This window comes from Oncorhynchus kisutch, linkage group LG17 (genome assembly GCF_002021735.2).
Source record: "Oncorhynchus kisutch isolate 150728-3 linkage group LG17, Okis_V2, whole genome shotgun sequence".
In the NCBI taxonomy this organism is placed as follows: domain Eukaryota; kingdom Metazoa; phylum Chordata; class Actinopteri; order Salmoniformes; family Salmonidae; genus Oncorhynchus; species Oncorhynchus kisutch.
This window is the reverse complement of record NC_034190.2, coordinates 56,003,356-56,022,348: the sequence shown is the minus strand read 5'-3', so window position 1 is coordinate 56,022,348 and position 18,993 is coordinate 56,003,356. Positions and strand designations below refer to the sequence as shown.

General features: G+C 39.9%; 2 protein-coding genes across 2 annotated transcripts in view; both read right to left on the bottom strand.

Annotated features, from left to right (window-relative positions):
• Positions 1–4,774, bottom strand: part of LOC116354355 (WAP four-disulfide core domain protein 2-like) — an 18,125-nt gene extending 13,351 nt beyond the window's left edge. Inside the window, exons 1-2 of the mRNA XM_031793309.1 lie at positions 4,672–4,774; positions 3,717–3,854 (exon numbers count right to left, since the gene is read on the bottom strand). Of these exons, the coding sequence (XP_031649169.1) occupies positions 3,717–3,854; positions 4,672–4,774 (241 nt within the window). The remainder of the gene's footprint in view (positions 1–3,716; positions 3,855–4,671) is intronic.
• Positions 4,775–11,530: 6,756 nt separating this feature from the next.
• LOC116354354 (WAP four-disulfide core domain protein 2-like) lies at positions 11,531–16,257 on the bottom strand. Its single transcript, XM_031793308.1, has 6 exons — positions 16,138–16,257; positions 15,162–15,299; positions 14,530–14,667; positions 13,306–13,442; positions 12,182–12,194; positions 11,531–11,637 (listed from the first exon to the last, which is right to left on the bottom strand). Exons 1-6 carry the CDS (start codon positions 16,238–16,240, stop codon positions 11,531–11,533), a joined length of 636 nt encoding a protein of 211 aa, XP_031649168.1. The 5' UTR covers positions 16,241–16,257.
• Positions 16,258–18,993: the final 2,736 nt, after the last annotated feature.

Here is an 18,993-nt window from a genome sequence, read left to right as displayed (position 1 = left end):
CTTCAGTCTTTGTTTCCTTGCTCCCGCCAATTTTTCTGTGAGCAATGATCAGTATGATTATGACCATGGATCTTAATCAATAAATAAAACGTACAACATCGTGAAGATTCACAAGGAGAGCATGTGTTAAACTATATTATAAAAGTGGTGGTTCGTGCCCCGGAATGCTGATTGGCTGACAGCCGTGGAATATCAGGCCATATACCACGGGTATGACAAAACATTTATTTTTAACAAGCTTCAATTACGTTGGTAATCAAGTTTATAATAGCAATAAGGAACCTCGGGGGTTTGTGGTATATGGCCAATATACCACGGCCAGGGCTGTATGTTGAAGCACGTGCTAAGAACAGTCCTTAGCATGTATATTGGCCGTATACCACACCTCCTTGTGCATTTTGCTTAATTATAATGTCTATAATAAGGTTGCACGATCACCTTCCGGTGTAAAACCATGGAAATTAAAAACAAAACACTATGTTTAAACCTGAGAACAGGCATTGGTCTGAAGCCGGAAAATGAAGGATATTCACATGAGCACCACACGAGTCTCAAATAACCCCCTAAAAAACCAAGCACAGGTGTTCAAATCTTGTTTTATTCAAATTCAGCATCCACATGAGTTTGTCCATTCACATACTGCCGTTTGTCAATTCACATACTGCCCATGAAAATGGTCCAGTTTCCATAAAAGCTATGATCATTTTTCATATTTATTATTGCATAAAATCATCAGTTTCATAGACATAATTGTACATGTAATGATTTGTATTTTTCTACTTATTTCTTATAACTAATAAGAATTTCCAATAAAGCTTCAATGGCTCACTGCAGGCATAGAATCAACATATCCGGAAAACACATCTGTTCCTCGGGCACTGGCCATCTTTGTAACAGTACTCGGCACACATGTAGGGTCCCGTTGGGCAGGACACAGCGACCGGGCTTCACTATGGTAACAAATTAAAAGTTGTTAGTTATACAGTAGAAACATACGTGTAATAGGAATTTCCAGGATAACAATCGAGAAAAGCAGTCGCAGGTAAAGTCAATCAAATCTATCCATAATAAATCGATACATGTAAAATGTATATGTACAATGTATGTGCATGAATATACATGTAACGGTTCTCTTGTGGTACAGTGGGGAGAACAAGTATTTGATACACTGCCGATTTTGATTTGATACACTGCCGATATCCATATAAAATGTATATGTAAAATGTATGTACATGAATATACATGTAACGGTTCTCTTGTGGTGAGGAGAGTCGGACCAAAATGCGGCGTGTAGATTGCGATCCATGTTTAATCAACAAACGTAAAACAACGAATCAATACAAAAACTACAAACGTGGAAACGTAACGAAAACCGAAACAGCCCTATCTGGTGCAAACACAGAGACAGGAACAGATCACCCACAAACACACAGTGAAACCCAGGCTACCTAAATATGGTTCCCAATCAGAGACAATGATAACACCTGCCTCTGATTGAGAACCATATCAGGCCAGACATAGAAATAGACAAACTAAACATAGAATGCCCACTCAGCTCACACCCTGACCAACCAAAACATAGAAATATACAAAGTAATCTATGGTCAGGGTGTGACAATACAGCAGAAAAGCTGTAAAACTCCAAAATATTTGTGTCCTCCAAAGAGGTGGATTGGTTAATATTAATGATTTTTTATTTAGAAAATAATTATATCCAGTTTATTACAAGCTGCAACAGGGAGACACTTCCAGCACAGAAGCATAGAAAATGTCTAACTGGCATCTTGGAGACATGTCCTTTACATTCTAATCAGACAGCACCAAATGTTCTGTAAACACCAGCTCTAGAGGCTTGTAGGAAGTCAAAACAAACAGGCTGTCAGCTGCTACAGAATCACACAGTGTTCACAGAATGTCATCAATACAACATAACAGTGAATAATCAGTGTGTCCTCGGCCCTTATACCTCAAGTCCGGCGTGAACCTCTATCAACAGATATGAGAACAATCCATAACATTCAGCATCAAGTCTAGTGACCATCAATCCACACCTTGAGTGTCACAAGTAGAACACTGGAAATCATCTGTACACTGATTCTTTCCATTGAGGTCTTACTATTACAATGAGTTGGTATTTTGTTGGTGGCCCTTGACAAATTGTCAGCTTAAAGTTCTGTGAATTGCTGTATCGTAAGAAACGTATGTTGCTACTCCTCTGAAGTCTCAGCCTGATATTCCCAAAATCCTTTTTCCCTGAAATATTTTACTTTTATTTATCTAGGCAAGTCAGTTAAGAAAAAAATCTCATTTTCAATGATGGCCTAGGAACAGTGGGTTAACTGCCTTGTTCTTAACGACAGATTTTTATCAGCTCAGGGATTTGCTTTTGCAACCTTTCGGTTACTAGTCCGACGCTCTAACCACTAGGCTACCCTGCCGACAACGGTCCACCAACCAAAGGACATCTAGCCAACATGACACAACTGTGAGAAGCATTGGAGTCAACATGGGCCAGCATCCCTATGGAACGCTTTAAACACCTTGTAGACCCCATGCCCTGATGAATTGAGGCTTTTCTTAGGGCAAATGGGGGTGCAACTCAAAAATAGGAAAGTGTTCCTAAAGTTTGGTATACTCAGAGTGTATAGATGTTGCATAACATTGGTATATACTCTAAAGGCCTGCATGGATCTTGAAAATCTTCTTAATTGAGTGTCTCAGCTCTAAAGAGAGTGTATGTGAAAAATATCTATCTATGTGTATGAAATGTACAAGCCCCAGCTTTCTTGTTTCCAGAGTAATGCAGCAAATAATGAATGCAGTGGATGTGTGTATCTGTCACTCTGGGACCATTCCTACCTGTGTCGGTGCAATGCAGTTATGCCCACATCCATTGTGGCAGCATTTTTCATTATTGGGGCAGTCACTGTCATTGGAACAGAACTCCACACACATCCCCATGCCCCATCGTCTACGAGGGCACACTCCAGGCTTTGCTTTAGGACAACACAATTTGAGCAGACATGTCAGGGGACCCGACATACCACAAAGAGACATGAACACGGACAAAATTGGACTGAACCATTTTCTGGAAATGGAGATGGTTACGATAAATAGGCATTTGCATTTGTAGGAAGTCAAAACAGAAAGCGGTGACATTGTCAGCTGCTACAGAATCACACAGTGTTCCACAATGTCATCAATACAATACAACAGTGAATAATCAGTGTGTCCTCGGTCCTTCTACTGGGACCTCCAGTCTGGCGTCAATCACTATCAACAGATATGAGAACAATCCATAACATTCATCATCAAGTCTAGTGAGCATCAACCCACACCTTGAATGTCACAAGAAGAACAATGGAAATCATGTGTATTACAGAAGCTCTATACTAAACATTGTGTTGATCACTCTAAATTAAATATGAGCTTTACTGGTCTTAAATGTACCCATTACAAAATGTTTATGGTGTATATATATATATATATATATATATATATATTTATATATATACATATAAAACTCTAAATACCTACATGGCTCTCAGAAATCTTCTTAATTGAGTGTCTCAGCTCTAATGAGAGTGTATGTGAAACATATTGATCTATGTGAATGAAATGTACATTACAAGCTCCATCTTTCTTGTTTCCAAAGTAATGCAGCAATAATGAATGCAATAGATGGGTGTATCTGTCACTCTGGGACCATATCCTACCTGTGTAAGGTGCAATGCAGTCATGCCCACATCCATTGTGGCAGCATTTTTCGTCATTGGGGCAGTCACTGTCATTGGAACATAACTCTGCACATATCCCCATGCCCCATCGTCTAACAGGGCACACTCCAGGCTTTGCTTTGGGACAACACAATTTGAGCAGATGTCAGGGAACCCAACTTGCCACAAAGAGACATAGACACAATTGGACTGAACCAATTTATGAAAATCTATTTGCATCTCTGGAAAGTTTGTAGGCCATACTCCAAGTAATTTAGTGTCTAATTAATAGTTTTGGAGACATTTGTCCCCCATCATCAATGTTTCCCCCATAACACCCATGAAAATGCATGACAGCCTTCTGAACACTCACAATCTATTGGTTCAAAGAAGTAGGTTGAAAACATTGTATGTTAACTCAAATGGGCTGTGCAGCTAGTTACACACAGACACACAAACAGTGCTATTAAGATGCAGAAATAATCATTTCTAGTTAAATGAACATATGAGACAAATTGACAAACACATCATTATATGTTGACTGAATTGTTGCATATGTTTTCTCAAGTTGGAGCTAAGTTTGGGCCAACTAAAAATGATAAGTTCAGGTAACATTTTTATCTAGAAGTTGAATAAACTGAAAAAGGCTTTGGAACCACTTACTTCATAATCATTTGTTGAAACAACTAGAATTTATTTGACAGTGTATGCGTAAAATGGCCAAGGGTAGGCTGGGTTGTTTCAAAGTCATAATGGCTGGCTTGTATTTCTTAGTAAGGTTGCAACAAAATAGGTTGCAAAGGGGCTATGCACAACTATAGGCTATTGTTTATAACCAATTAGGTAGGCTTTAACACCTAAGTCAAGTGTAGCAGGCTTCTTAAAATAAATCATCAAATTGTCACAGTGTGTTTCATGACAAATAATGCAAAGTAGGCTAATTAGAACAACTCACCTGTAGATGTGCCTTCCGTTTCTGCAGCAGAGACTATTTTCAAATCTACAAATGCCAACAGAAAAAGAACCAAAGCACAACGCACTGACAAATTCATGTCCATGCTGACTTCAAGACTGTTAGAGCAAATGCAGTCCAAATCAATTTAATAGAAGAGGAGGAGACCATAATATGTATACCTTAGATGACTAAGAGGGGAGCGCTGCTTTGAAGCCATCGCACAGCCATTTTGGTACTCCTCCTTCATTTGACAAATATATTCTATTACAGACACCTTAATGCATACATGCAAATTATATGAATTGAATTGAACATGAACATTTTATATTTTGAGAGTGTTAATGTTACTGCCCCCACCACAACAAAGAATTACTTAAATACATGAAATTGTGTCCTTGAAACATTTGATTGAAATATTGTAGAATTCCATTCATTCCTATAGAGGACTGCTCTTTCTGGGATGTGCCAATGTGGCGGCCTGTGGCTTCAAAGCCTCTCATTGGCCATTACAAAGCATCAGCAATCCAGGGTTTATATACATCATTGGGGAGAGACCATAGAAAAGATGAATGCACAAGGAACAATGCATCTGCAGGGTCCCTATGCCCATCAAATTACATTCCGAGTTCGGATCCGAACACTTGCTTAGGTCACATGTAATGAGAATAATTAAAGAGGATATATGGAACTTGTGCCTCTGGGGGTGCTCTTGATCCAAAAGTGGTCCCCCAAATGGACAGTAATATTGTCCAGAAATTAAGTCAAAATTTGATGTAAACAATTCACAACTATCTCAAGGCCATCAGGCCATCAGACTGTTAAACAGCCACCACTAACATTGAGTGGCTGCTGCCAACACACTGACTCAACTCCAGCCACTTTAATAATGGGAATTGATGGGAAATTATGTAAAATATATCACTAGCCACTTTAAACAATGCTACCTAATATAATGTTTACATACCCTACATTATTAATCTCATATGTATACGTATATACTGTACTCTATATCATCTACTGCATCTTTATGTAATACATGTATCACTAGCCACTTTAACTATGCCACTTTGTTTACATATTCATCTCATATGTATATACTGTACTCGATACCATCTACTGTATCTTGCCTATGCCGCTCTGTACCATCACTCATTCATATATCTTTATGTATATATTATTTATCCCCCTACACTTGTGTGTGTATATGACAGTAGTTTTGGAATTGTTAGTTACATTACTTGTTGGTTATTACTGCATTGTCGGAACTAGAAGCACAAGCATTTCGCTACACTCGCATTAACATCTGCTAACCATGTGTATGTGACAAATAAACATTTGATTTGATTTGATTTTCAATAGTGTGTCTTCAACTGAGTTTGTAGTTCAATGACTGAATGCATTTCTGTTAAACTGCAGGTGAAAATCCACAATGTATAATCATTCATAACGAAATGTTTCAAAGTACAGTATGTGGAGAGCTATAACACTGTTGATGGGTTGATTTTTGGGCAACGGTTGGGAAATGTTTACATGGTATATGATTTTTTACTTGTAATTCGTTTTAAGAAATAGGCCTATACATGTCCCAAAATAACTTTTTGAATTTCTATCAAATATTTTCTCTCTCATCTGTCTTGTTCATGATGGGCAGACCTATACGCTTTTATCATTTTACTACACTGATATCTTGTAGCTTAGAGCGGACAACTATTTGGCGGACTAAATAAATTCTCAACATTGGATTTTCTTACATTATTCTCTCACAATAACGTCGTAGGACTATACACATCACATTCTATATGACTGACTGTTAACCTGTCTCCTACCCTTCATCTACACTGATTGAAGTGGTTTTAACAGGTGAAATTAATAAGGGATCGCAGCTTCACCTGGTCAGTCTATATCAGTCTATGTTCATAATATTTTGTACAGTCAGTCTATAACATGTTGTGGTTGACAAAGTGATTAGCCATTTGATTCGCTGTTCAAGAGTCTTATGGCTTGGGTTAGAAGCTATTTAGGATCCTCTTGGACCTAGACTTGGCGCTCCGGTACTGCTTGCCGTGCGGTAGCAGAGAGAACAGTCTATGACCAGGGTGGCTGGAGTCTTTGACCATTTTTAGGGCCTTCCTCTGACACCGCCTGGTATAGAGGTCCTGGGTGGCAGGAAGATTGTCCCCGGTGATGTACTGGGCCGTAAGCACTACCCTCTGTAGTGCCTTGCAGGCAGAGGCCAAGCAGTTGCCATACCAGGCAGTGAACCAACCTGTCAGGATGCTCTCGATGATGCAGCTGTAAAATCTTTTGAGGATCTGAGGACCCATGCCAAATCTTTTCAGTCTACTGAGGGGGAATATGTTTTGTCGTGCCCTCTTTACAACTGTCTTGGTGTGTTTGGACCATGTTAGTTTGTTGGTGATGTGGACGCCAAGGATCTTGAATCCTGCTCCACTACAGCCCCGTCAATGAGAATGGGGCGTGCTCGGTCCTCCTTTTCCTGCAGTCCACAATCATCTCCTTTGTCTTGATCACGTTGAGTGGGTGTTGTTGTCCTTGCACCACACGGTCAGGTCTCTGAACTCCTCACTATAGGCTGTCTCATCGTTGTCGGTGATCAGGTCTACAACTGTTGTGTCATCAGCAAACTTAATGATGGTGTTGGAATAGTGCCTGGCCGTGCAGTCATGAGTGAACAGGGAGTACAGGAAGGGGCTGAGCACGCGCCCCTACCCTTACCACCTGGGGGCGGCCCATCATGAAATCCAGGATTCAGTTACAGAAGGAGGTGTTTAGTCCCAGGGTCCTTAGCTTAGTGATGAGCTTTGAGGGCACTATGGCGTTGAACACTGAGCTGTAGTCAATGAATAGCATTCTCACATAGGTGTTCATTTTGTCCAGGTGTGACAGGGCAGTGTGGAGTGCAATAGAGCTTGCATAGTGTGTGGATCTTTTGGTGTGGTGAATGCTGCAGACATGAGTACCACGGGTCGGTAATCATTTAGGCAGGCTATCTTAGTTTTTCTCGGGCACAGGGACTATGGTGGTCTGCTTGAAACATGTTGGTATTACAGATTCAGACAGGGAGAGGTTGAAAATGTCAGTGAAGACACTTGCCAGTTGGTCAGCGCCTGCTCTGGGAACATGTCCTGGTAGTCTGTCTGGCCCTGCGGCCTTGTGAATGTTGACCTGTTTGAAGGTCTTACTCACATCGGCTGCGGAAAGCGTGATCACACAGTTGTCCGGAACAGCTGATGCTCTCGTGCATGTTTCAGTGTTACTTGTCTCTAAGCGAGCATTTATTATAAGATCTCTGTTGCTCTAGGTCGACAGGTTCCGGCTCCTTATCAGAGGTGACCGGTCTGCTCCTGATCCCCGGGACCGTCATCTTGGTCTGCGTCCTGTGTCTGGAGCCGCGCGTCAGGGAGGGGCAAATGTCACGTGTGCTCCCTCTCCGTCCTCTAGGTCACCAGCCTGCTCGTTATGGCGCAGCCCTGTCACCATCGTTACGGTCATCAGTGTGTTGTGACACTCACCTGGACTCCATCACCTCCCTGATTACCTGCCCTATATTTGTCACTCGCTTCGGTTCCTTCCCCAGGCGTCATTGTTTCTGTTTCAGTTTGGTCTGTGCGTTGTTTGTGTTTCTTGTTTTCTATTATGTTTTGTTTATTGATTAAATCACTCACTCCCTGAACTTGCTTCCCAACTCTCAGCGCACATCGTTACACTAATATTCATAAGACCATTACACAAGATATGTAATATAGGTCTTTATAAACGACTTTACTAATCATCAGTTAAGTCTTTTTGCGTGGCCTCATCTAAAGTGTGGGCTATTTATACATAATAAATACTAAATACTTTCTAAACAATAAGCACACAATATTCCGAAACGGTCACGCTGTTGCGATATGGTGATGTGTAACTTCAGACAAACTCTATGTTGAGTAACATAATGTTTTTAGTCAATAAATGCTTTTCTTAATTACATAAATGCTTCAAAATTCGCAAAAAGTGACATTAGCTGATGAAGATTATCTCATAGAACAAAATGTATAAGATCTCCCAAACCGGTCTTCACCACAAAACGTAATTTCAGCGTTTATCCAAAAACCCTACAAAAACTCAATACATTTTCCCATAGGCTTTGTTCAAAGAACCATGATGGAGTTAGTCCCTACAAAGAGACATCATTACTATTGCTCTCTATACATGTTAGCAATTGGGAGTATCCAACCCTTGCAAAAGTAACCTCACAGTCCAATCCCCCCATCCCCCCTTTGCTAATTTCACCACCAGCAAAGCATTAAAAAAGAATCTGCCCACAATATCTCATAATGACAGTGAAAACATGATTTTAGAAATGTTTGCTAATTTATTGAAAGTGAAATACAGAAATATCTCATTTACATACAGTACCAGTCAAAAGTTTGGACACACCTAGTCATTCCAGGTTTTTTCATTTATTATTATTATTATTATTTTACTATTTTCTACATTGTGTTATAATAGTGAAGACATCAACACTATGAAATAACACATATGGAATCAAGTAGTAACCAAAAAAGTGTTAAACAAATAAAAATATATTTTAAATTCTTCTTAGTAGCCACACTTTGCCTTGATGACAGCTTTGCACATGCTTGGCATTCTCTCAACCAGCTTCACCTGGAACGCTTTTCCAGCAGTCTTGAAGGAGTTCCCCACATATGCTGAGCACTTGTTGGCCCTTCCTCCCCAATTAAGGTGCCACCAACCACCTGTGCTAGACAGCCATTTTCAAAAACGGTTCTCTTTGCGGTCATACAAATTAAAACCATCCATTTCTGGTGGATTGACAATGGAACTCTGTTTAAAGTATCATTTTTAAATTAAGCCAAACAGAGTAGGCTACTATTTAAATGTTATCCTCCAGAAGAGGCAGAACATAGGCTATATTACAGCAAATAATGTCAAATCTCGAAGGTACCGATAGAGGAAAAAACTTTTTCTTGTAGAGAATGCATAAGGATGGTGTCATGTTAATGAATGACATTGTAAACAACAAAGGTCAAATTATGTCACACAAGCAATTAATCACAGTATAAGGAAATGTATGCTCAATACAAAATTATAACCAGTTCATCGCAGCTCTGCCACGAAAATGGAAGAGGCAATTACTTAAAAGAGAAAGGAATTAATTAATCGTAAATGGCTTAAAATGACCAATATGAATCGTAAAATGTATCAGTTTCACTTATGGTCAAGAGGGTTGACAACTATACCGCATAAAATTCAAGATAGTTGGGAACAGATTTTCGATATCCCAATACCATGGCATCAGATTTATTGAAGTAATATTTTCTTTTTAATTTAAGCTATTATATAAGATTCCCGCTACAAAAAGAATGCTCAGTATATGGGGCATTGAACAGAATCAATAGAGTATCTATTTTGGTACTGTCCATCGGTGGCTTGTTTTTGTAGTCAGGTTCAGGAATGGTTGTTAACATGGGTACCACTGGGCGCACATTTGGTGGTTTTGCCCTAGCACTACACAGCTGATTCAAATAACCAACTCATCATCAAGCTTTGATTATTTTCATCAGCTGTGTAGAGCTAGAGCAAAAACCAAAACGTGAACCCAGGAGGAGCCCCAGGACCGAGTTTGGGAAACCCTGCCCTATGGTACTGCCCAGGGACACAGTGATTTAATGCAAAGTGGTGGATTGTGGGCATGCGCCTGCCACGGAGGAAAATGCAAATATTCCACTGTTTGATGTCAGAGTAGCTCACCATTGTCCCAGGGGACATGCGGACTACCTCCAAATCATCTCACATCTGACGCACCAGGGCTGTCCCCTTTGTGTGTCCAAGTTGTTTCCACCGAGATGGATGACGATATTCACGGTCACAACTCGACTCGGCGAGAGAGAATATTTCAGAACCCTTCAACTGAGAACAGCTCGGCCATATTTCCGGCTCGTGTAGTCGTCTATCTAGCCAGCTACATTGTGTAATCGCATAGTAAATATTTGCTTCAGTCTTTGTTTCCTTGCTCTCGCCAATTTTCTGTGAGCAATGATCAGTATGATTATGAGCATGGATCTTATCAATAAATAAAACGTACAACATCGTGAAGATTCACAAGGAGAGCATGTGTTAAACTATATTATAAAGTGGGTGGTTCGTGCCCCGAATGCTGATTGGCTGACAGCCGTGGAATATCAGGCCATATACCACGGGTATGACAAAACATTTATTTTTACAGCTTCAATTACGTTGGTAATCAGTTTATAATAGCAATAAGGAACCTCGGGGGTTTGTGGTATATGGCCAATATACCACGGCCAAGGGCTGTATGTGAAGGCACGTGCTAAGAACAGTCCTTAGCATGGTATATTGGCCGTATACCACACCTCCTTGTGCATTTTTGCTTAATTATAATGTTCTATAATAAGGTTGCACGATCACCTTCCGGTGTAAAAACCATGGAAATTAAAAACAAAACACTATGTTTAAACTGAGAACAGGCATTGGTCTGAAGCCGGAAAATGAAGGATATTCACATGAGCACCACACGAGTCTCAAATAACCCCCTAAAAAACCAAGCACAGGTGTTCAAAATCTTGTTTTAATCAAATTCAGCAGTCCACATGAGTTTGTCCATTCACATACTGCCGTTTGTCAATTCACATACTGCCCATGAAAATGGTCCAGTTTCCATAAAAGCTATGATCATTTTTCATATTTATTATTACAGAAAATCATCAGTTTTCATAGACATAATTGTACATGTAATGATTTGTATTTTCTACTTATTTCTTATAACTAATAAGAATTTCCAATAAAGCTTCAATGGCTCACTGCAGGCATAGAATCAACATATCCGGAAACACATCTGTTCCTCGGGGCACTGGCCATCTTTGTAACAGTACTCGGCACACATGTAGGTCCCGTTGGGCAGGACACAGCGACCGGGCTTCACTATGGTAACAAATTAAAAGTTGTCAGTTATACAGTAGAAACATACGTGTAATAGGAATTTCCAGGATAACAATCGAGAAAAGCAGTCGCAGGTAAAGTCAATCAAATCTATCCATAATAAATCGATACATGTCAAATGTATATGTACAATGTATGTGCATGAATATACATGTAACGGTTCTCTTGTGGTACAGTGGGGAGAACAAGTATTTGATACACTGCCGATTTTGGTTTGATACACTGCCGATATCCATATAAAATGTATATGTAAAATGTATGTACATGAATATACAGCAGAAAAACTGTAAAACTCCAAAATATTTGTGTCCTCCAAAGAGGTGGATTGGTTAATATTAATGATTTTTTATTTAGAAAATAATTATATCCAGTTTATTACAAGCTGCAACAGGGAGACACTTCCAGCACAGAAGCATAGAAAATGTCTAACTGGCATCTTGGAGACATGTCCTTTACATTCTAATCAGACAGCACCAAATGTTCTGTAAACACCAGCTCTAGAGGCTTGTAGGAAGTCAAAACAAACAGGCTGTCAGCTGCTACAGAATCACACAGTGTTCACAGAATGTCATCAATACAACATAACAGTGAATAATCAGTGTGTCCTCGGCCCTTATACCTCAAGTCCGGCGTGAACCTCTATCAACAGATATGAGAACAATCCATAACATTCAGCATCAAGTCTAGTGACCATCAATCCACACCTTGAGTGTCACAAGTAGAACACTGGAAATCATCTGTACACTGATTCTTTCCATTGAGGTCTTACTATTACAATGAGTTGGAATTTTGTTGGTGGCCCTTGACAAATTGTCAGCTTAAAGTTCTGTGAATTGCTGTATCGTAAGAAACGTATGTTGCTACTCCTCTGAAGTCTCAGCCTGATATTCCCAAAATCCTTTTTCCCTGAAATATTTTACTTTTATTTATCTAGGCAAGTCAGTTAAGAAAAAAATCTCATTTTCAATGACGGCCTAGGAACAGTGGGTTAACTGCCTTGTTCTTAACGACAGATTTTTACCTTGTCAGCTCAGGGATTTGCTCTTGCAACCTTTTGGTTACTAGTCAAATCAAATCAAATCAAATTGATTTATATAGCCCTTCGTACATCAGCTGATATCTCAAAGTGCTGTACAGAAACCCAGCCTAAAACCCCAAACAGCAAGCAATGCAGGTGTAGAAGCACATACTAGTCCGACGCTCTAACCACTAGGCTACCCTGCCGCCAACGGTCCACCAACCAAAGGACATCCAGCCAACATGACACAACTGTGAGAAGCATTGGAGTCAACATGGGCCAGCATCCCTATGGAACGCTTTAAACACCTTGTAGACCCCATGCCCTGATGAATTGAGGCTTTTCTTAGGGCAAAAGGGGGTGCAACTCAAAAATAGGAAAGTGTTCCTAAAGTTTGGTATACTCAGAGTGTATAGATGTTGCATAACATTGGTATATACTCTAAAGGCCTGCATGGATCTTGAAAATCTTCTTAATTGAGTGTCTCAGCTCTAAAGAGAGTGTATGTGAAAAATATCTATCTATGTGCATGAAATGTACATTACAAGCCCCAGCTTTCTTGTTTCCAGAGTAATGCAGCAATAATGAATGCAGTGGATGTGTGTATCTGTCACTCTGGGACCATATCCTACCTGTGTCGGTGCAATGCAGTCATGCCCACATCCATTGTGGCAGCATTTTTCATTATTGGGGCAGTCACTGTCATTGGAACAGAACTCCACACACATCCCCACGCCCCATCGTCTACGAGGGCACACTCCAGGCTTTGCTTTAGGACAACACAATTTGAGCAGACATGTCAGGGGACCCGACATACCACAAAGAGACATGAACACGGACAAAATTGGACTGAACCATTTTCTGGAAATCAGTCATATTTGTGAGGAGATGGTTACGATAAATAGGCATTTGCATTTGTAGGAAGTCAAAACAGAAAGCGGTGACATTGTCAGCTGCTACAGAATCACACAGTGTTCCACAATGTCATCAATACAATACAACAGGGAATAATCAGTGTGTCCTCGGTCCTTCTACTGGGACCTCCAGTCTGGCGTCAATCACTATCAACAGATATGAGAACAATTCATAACATTCATCATCAAGTCTAGTGACCATCAACCCACACCTTGAATGTCACAAGAAGAACAATGGAAATCATGTGTATTACAGAAGCTCTATACTAAACATTGTGTTGATCACTCTAAATTAAATATGAGCTTTACTGGTCTTAAATGTCCCCATTACAAAATGTTTATGGTGGCAAATTGTCAGCCTACACTGACTCTTTCCATTGAAGACTTACTATTACAATGACTTGGAATCTTTCTAATTCTATTGCTGAAATACTCAGGGTCATATATCAACAAGCTCTCATTCTCCCTTCAGAATTAGACTGTTTTGTACTTTTCTGCAAATGTCAAATTTTAAAGTGTTTTTGACAGCCTGGGTTGCTCTTCCTGCTCAGCATACTGTAGTTCCAATTATCCAAATGTTACATTTCTGAGTTGCCCTAAAATGCCACATTTTGAAGTTAAGAGTTAACGTTTAGGATAGAGTAAAAAAAAACATTTTTTTAAATAAACTCTCTTCAACTGGATTGAACATGAGACCTTTGGCTCTGGAGTCATGGGATGATACCTATCCACCACCTCTACCCAGAACTCCATAGCAAAACCCAAGCCTACTCGATGGTAATAGCTCTCACCGTTACCCCTAGTGGCTGGTTTTTGAAGGCACTTCCTGACGAACTCAGGACATTGTCAGATGTCCTATTTGATATATGCAGCCATATAGCTCAAAATTGACCTTTAGAGTTATGTACATGGGTGTATCTTTCACTCTGGGACCATTCCTACCTGTGTAAGGTGCAATGCAGTCATGCCCACATCCATTGTGGCAGCATTTTTCATCATTGGGGCAGTCACTGTCATTGGAACAGAACTCTGCACATGTCCCTATGCCCCATGGTCTACGAGGGCACACTCCAGGCTTTGCTTTGGGACAACACAATTTAAGCAGACATGTAAGGGAACGCAACTTGCCACAAAGACACATGAACATGGACACAATTAGACTGAAACATTTTCTGAAAACCTGTCATATTTGTGTGGAGATCATTACGATAAATGTTAGCTGCTACAGAATCACACAATGGTCACAGAATGTCATCAGTACAATACAACAGTGAATAATCAGTGTGTCCTCGGTCCTTCTACTGGGGCCTCCAGTCTGGCGTCAATCACTATCAACAGATATGAGAACAATCCATAACATTCATCATCAGGTCTAGTGACCGTCAACCCAGACCTTGAGTGTCACAAATAGGATACTGTAAATATTGTGTATTACATAAACTCTATACGCTAAATGTTTTCATAATTTAGTGTCTTAGCTCTAAAGAGAGCTCCAGCGTTCTTGTTTCCAGAGAAATGCAGCAATAATGAACGCAATGGTTGGGAGCATCTGTCACTCTGGGACCATATCCTACCTGTGATAGGTACAATACAGACATTCCCACATCCGTTGTGACAGCATTTTTCATCATTGGGGCAGTCACTGTCATTGGAACATAACTCTGCACATATCCCTATGCCCCATCGTCTACGAGGGCACACTCCAGGCTTTGCTTTGGGAACACAATTAAAGCAGACATGTCAGGGAACCCAACTTGCCACAATGAGACATGAACATAGACACAATTGGAATGAACCATTTTCTGATAATCTATCATATTTGTGTCGAGGTGGATTAAACAAATAGGAATTGGCCATACTCCAAGTAATTTAGTGTCTAATTAATAGTTTTGGAGACATTTGTCCCCCATCATCAATGTTTCCCCCATAACACCCATGAAAATGCATGACAGCCTTCTGAACACTCACAATCTATTGGTTCAAAGAAGTAGGTTGAAAACATTGTATGTTAACTCAAATGGGCTGTGCAGCTAGTTACACACAGACACACAAACAGTGCTATTAAGATGCAGAAATAATCATTTCTAGTTAAATGAACATATGAGACAAATTGACAAACACATCATTATATGTTGACTGAATTGTTGCATACGTTTTCTCAAGTTGGAGCTAAGTTTGGGCCAACTAAAAATGTTAAGTTCAGGTAACACTTTTATCTAGAAGTTGAATAAACTGAAAAAGGCTTTGGAACCACTTACTTCATAATCATTTGTTGAAACAACTAGAATTTATTTGACAGTGTATGCGTAAAATGGCCAAGGGTAGGCTGGGTTGTTTCAAAGTCATAATGGCTGGCTTGTATTTCTTAGTAAGGTTGCAACAAAATAGGTTGCAAAGGGGCTATGCACAATTATAGGCTATTGTTTATAACCAATTAGGTAGGCTTTAACACCTAAGTCAAGTGTAGCAGGCTTCTTAAAATAAATCATCAAATTGTCACAGTTTATTTCATGACAAATAATGCAAAGTAGGCTAATTAGAACAACTCACCTGTAGATGTGCCTTCCGTTTCTGCAGCAGAGACTATTTTCAAATCTACAAATGCCAACAGAAAAAGAACCAAAGCACAACGCGCTGACAAATTCATGTCCATGCTGACTTCAAGACTGTTAGAGCAAATGCAGTCCAAATCAATTTAATAGAAGAGGAGGAGACCATAATATGTATTAACCTTAGATGACTAAGAGGGGGGCGATGCTTTGAAGCCATCGCACAGCCATTTTGGTACTCCTCCTTCATTGTAAAACAAAGCTATAGGAATGCATTTATTAATGTCTACATTGGTTGTTTTACAAATCTATTCTATTACAGACACCTTAATGCATACTTTAAAATTATATTAAGTGATCTGAACATGAACATTTTATATTTTGAGAGTGTTAATGTTACTGCCCCCACCACAACAAATAAATACTTAAATACATGAAATTGTGCCCTTGAAACATTTTATTGAAATATTGTAGAATTCCATTCATTCCTATGGAGGACTGCTCTTTCTAGAGAGTGCCAAGTGGCTTCAAAGCCTCACATTGGCCATTACAAAGCACCAGCAATCCAGGGTTTATACACATCATTGGGGAGAGACCATAGAAAAGATGAATGCACAACAAACAATGCACCTGCAGGGTCCCTATGCCCCCCAATTTACATTCCTAGTTCGGAACCGAACACTTGCTTAGGTCACATGTAATGTGTCACGACTTCCACCGAAGTTGGCTCTCCTGCCTGTTCGGGCGGTGCTCGGCGGTCGTCGTCACCGTCCTACTAGCCACTACCGATCCCTTTTTCGTTTGTCTGTTGGTTTTGTCTTATTAGTTTCACCTGTGTGAATATATGTAGTAGGTTGTCCCGCCCTTGTTTTGTGCGGGATTGTTTTTGTATTCATGTCATTTGGTGTAGTACTTGTGTTTTATTCTCCGGTCTATTTTGATCCTGTGTTGGATTATTCAGGGAACCCCTGGTGTCGTTAGACCTACCTTTCCCCGTGCACTCCTTAGATAGCCGACCATTAGGGTCAGGAGTAATTAGGGAGGCTACGGTGCCGCTGGACATGGTAACGCAGGGGGATCATAAGGAGCAGATTAGTCTGTTCCTTATAGATTCACCTGCGTTTCCAGTGGTGTTGGGTTGATGATTCATAACGAAATGTTTCAAAGTACAGTATGTGGAGAGCTATAACACTCTTGATTGGTTGATTTTTGGGCAACAGTTGGGCTCTGTTTACATGATATATGATTTTTACTTGTAATTCATCTTAAGAAATAGGCCTATACATGTCCCAAAATAACTTTTTACATTTCTATCAAATATTTTCTCTCATCAGTCTTGCTCATGAATGGCAGACCTATACAAGTTCATAATTGTACTACACTGACATCTTGTGGCTTAGAGCTGACAACAATTTGGCAGACTAAATAAATGCTTAACATTGGATTTTCTTACATTATTCTCTCACAATAACGTTGTAGGACTATACTCATCACATTCTATATGCCTGACTGAGACAACTCCACATAGGTCAAACGTATAGGCTGCATAAACAAAAGCCAAAGAGAGGATAGCCTATTGCTTACTAAGAATATACAGTATAGACTGAGTGTATAAAATATTAAGAGCATCTTCCTAATATTGAGGTATTTTGCCCTCAATTCGTCGGGGCATGGGCATTCCAAGGTGTTGAAAGCGTTCCACAGGGATGCTGGCCCATGTTTATTTTTACTTTCTTCTTTTTTTTTGCTGGCCCATGTTGACCCCAATGCCACAGTTGTGTCCTTTGGGTGGTGGACCATTCTTGATACAAATGGGAAACTTTTGAGCGTGAAAAACCCAGCAGCGTTGCCGTTCTTGACACAAATCGGTGTGCCTAGCACCTACCACCTACCATACCCCGTTCAAAGACACTTAAATCTTCTGTCTTTGCCATTCACCCTCTGAATGGCACACATACACAATCCATGTCACAATTGTCTCAAGGCTAAAAGATCCTTCTTTAACCTGTCTTCTACCTTCCCACTGATTGAAGTGGATTTAACAAGTGACATCAATAAGGGATCGTAGCTTTCCACTGGTCAGTCTGTATCAGTCCGTGTTCATAATGTTTTGTTCAGTCAGTGTATAACATGTTGTTGTTGATAAAGTGATACAAAAGCATTTTTCAGGGAAATGGAATTTGGTAAAAAATCGCGCTGAGACTTCAGAGGGGTAGCAACATATGTCACTTACTACACAGCAATTCACAGAACATTCAGCTGACAATTTGTCAAGGGCCACCAACAATTTAATAATGTTTACAAACTGTTTTACCCAGTTCATATGTACAGTGTCTACTGTATTCTAGTCAAGGCTCATCCTATATAACTACTAATGTACATGCCTTTTCTATTGATATACTGTCCATAATGTTTATACACACCATAATATACTGTATATATATATATGGTTACACTTACATTTAAGGGGTCCTTATTACAGTGTAATTACATGTGTCCTTTCACTAACAAGTATTGTAGTTAACTGTAACAACTCATAGGTACAGTATAATAACAACATGTACCTGGTAGTAATTGCGGTCTGTAATTACAGAAGTCTAACAACGAATGCTTGTTACCATGCTTGTTACAAGTTGGCAGGTTTCCACTAAATTCACCAACTTAGTGATTTTGCTTCTTCTCAGCTGCATCCGATCATTAACAACTGTGACAAAAGTTGGGATCCCTTGTTGATGCGTTGGGTGTCTAAGATTATAGCCTATACTCAATAGGCTCTAATTACTTAACCATGAATGTGCTCTGTTCAAAACATATCTCCAGTCAACATTGTTGCTAGCACTACTACACCACAGAGCAT

What these genes read in the sequence shown, in the direction of transcription:
- LOC116354354 (XM_031793308.1), bottom strand. Translation starts at nt 16,240, where the DNA reads ATGGACATGAATTTGTCAGCGCGTTGTGCTTTGGTTCTTTTTCTGTTG. An exon ending in CTGTATTGTACCTATCACAG is followed by an intron (nt 14,668 to 15,161) that starts GTAGGATATGGT and finishes GTTGTCCCAAAG; the next exon opens with CAAAGCCTGGAGTGTGCCCT. An exon ending in CTGCATTGCACCTTACACAG is followed by an intron (nt 13,443 to 14,529) that starts GTAGGAATGGTC and finishes GTTGTCCTAAAG; the next exon opens with CAAAGCCTGGAGTGTGCCCT.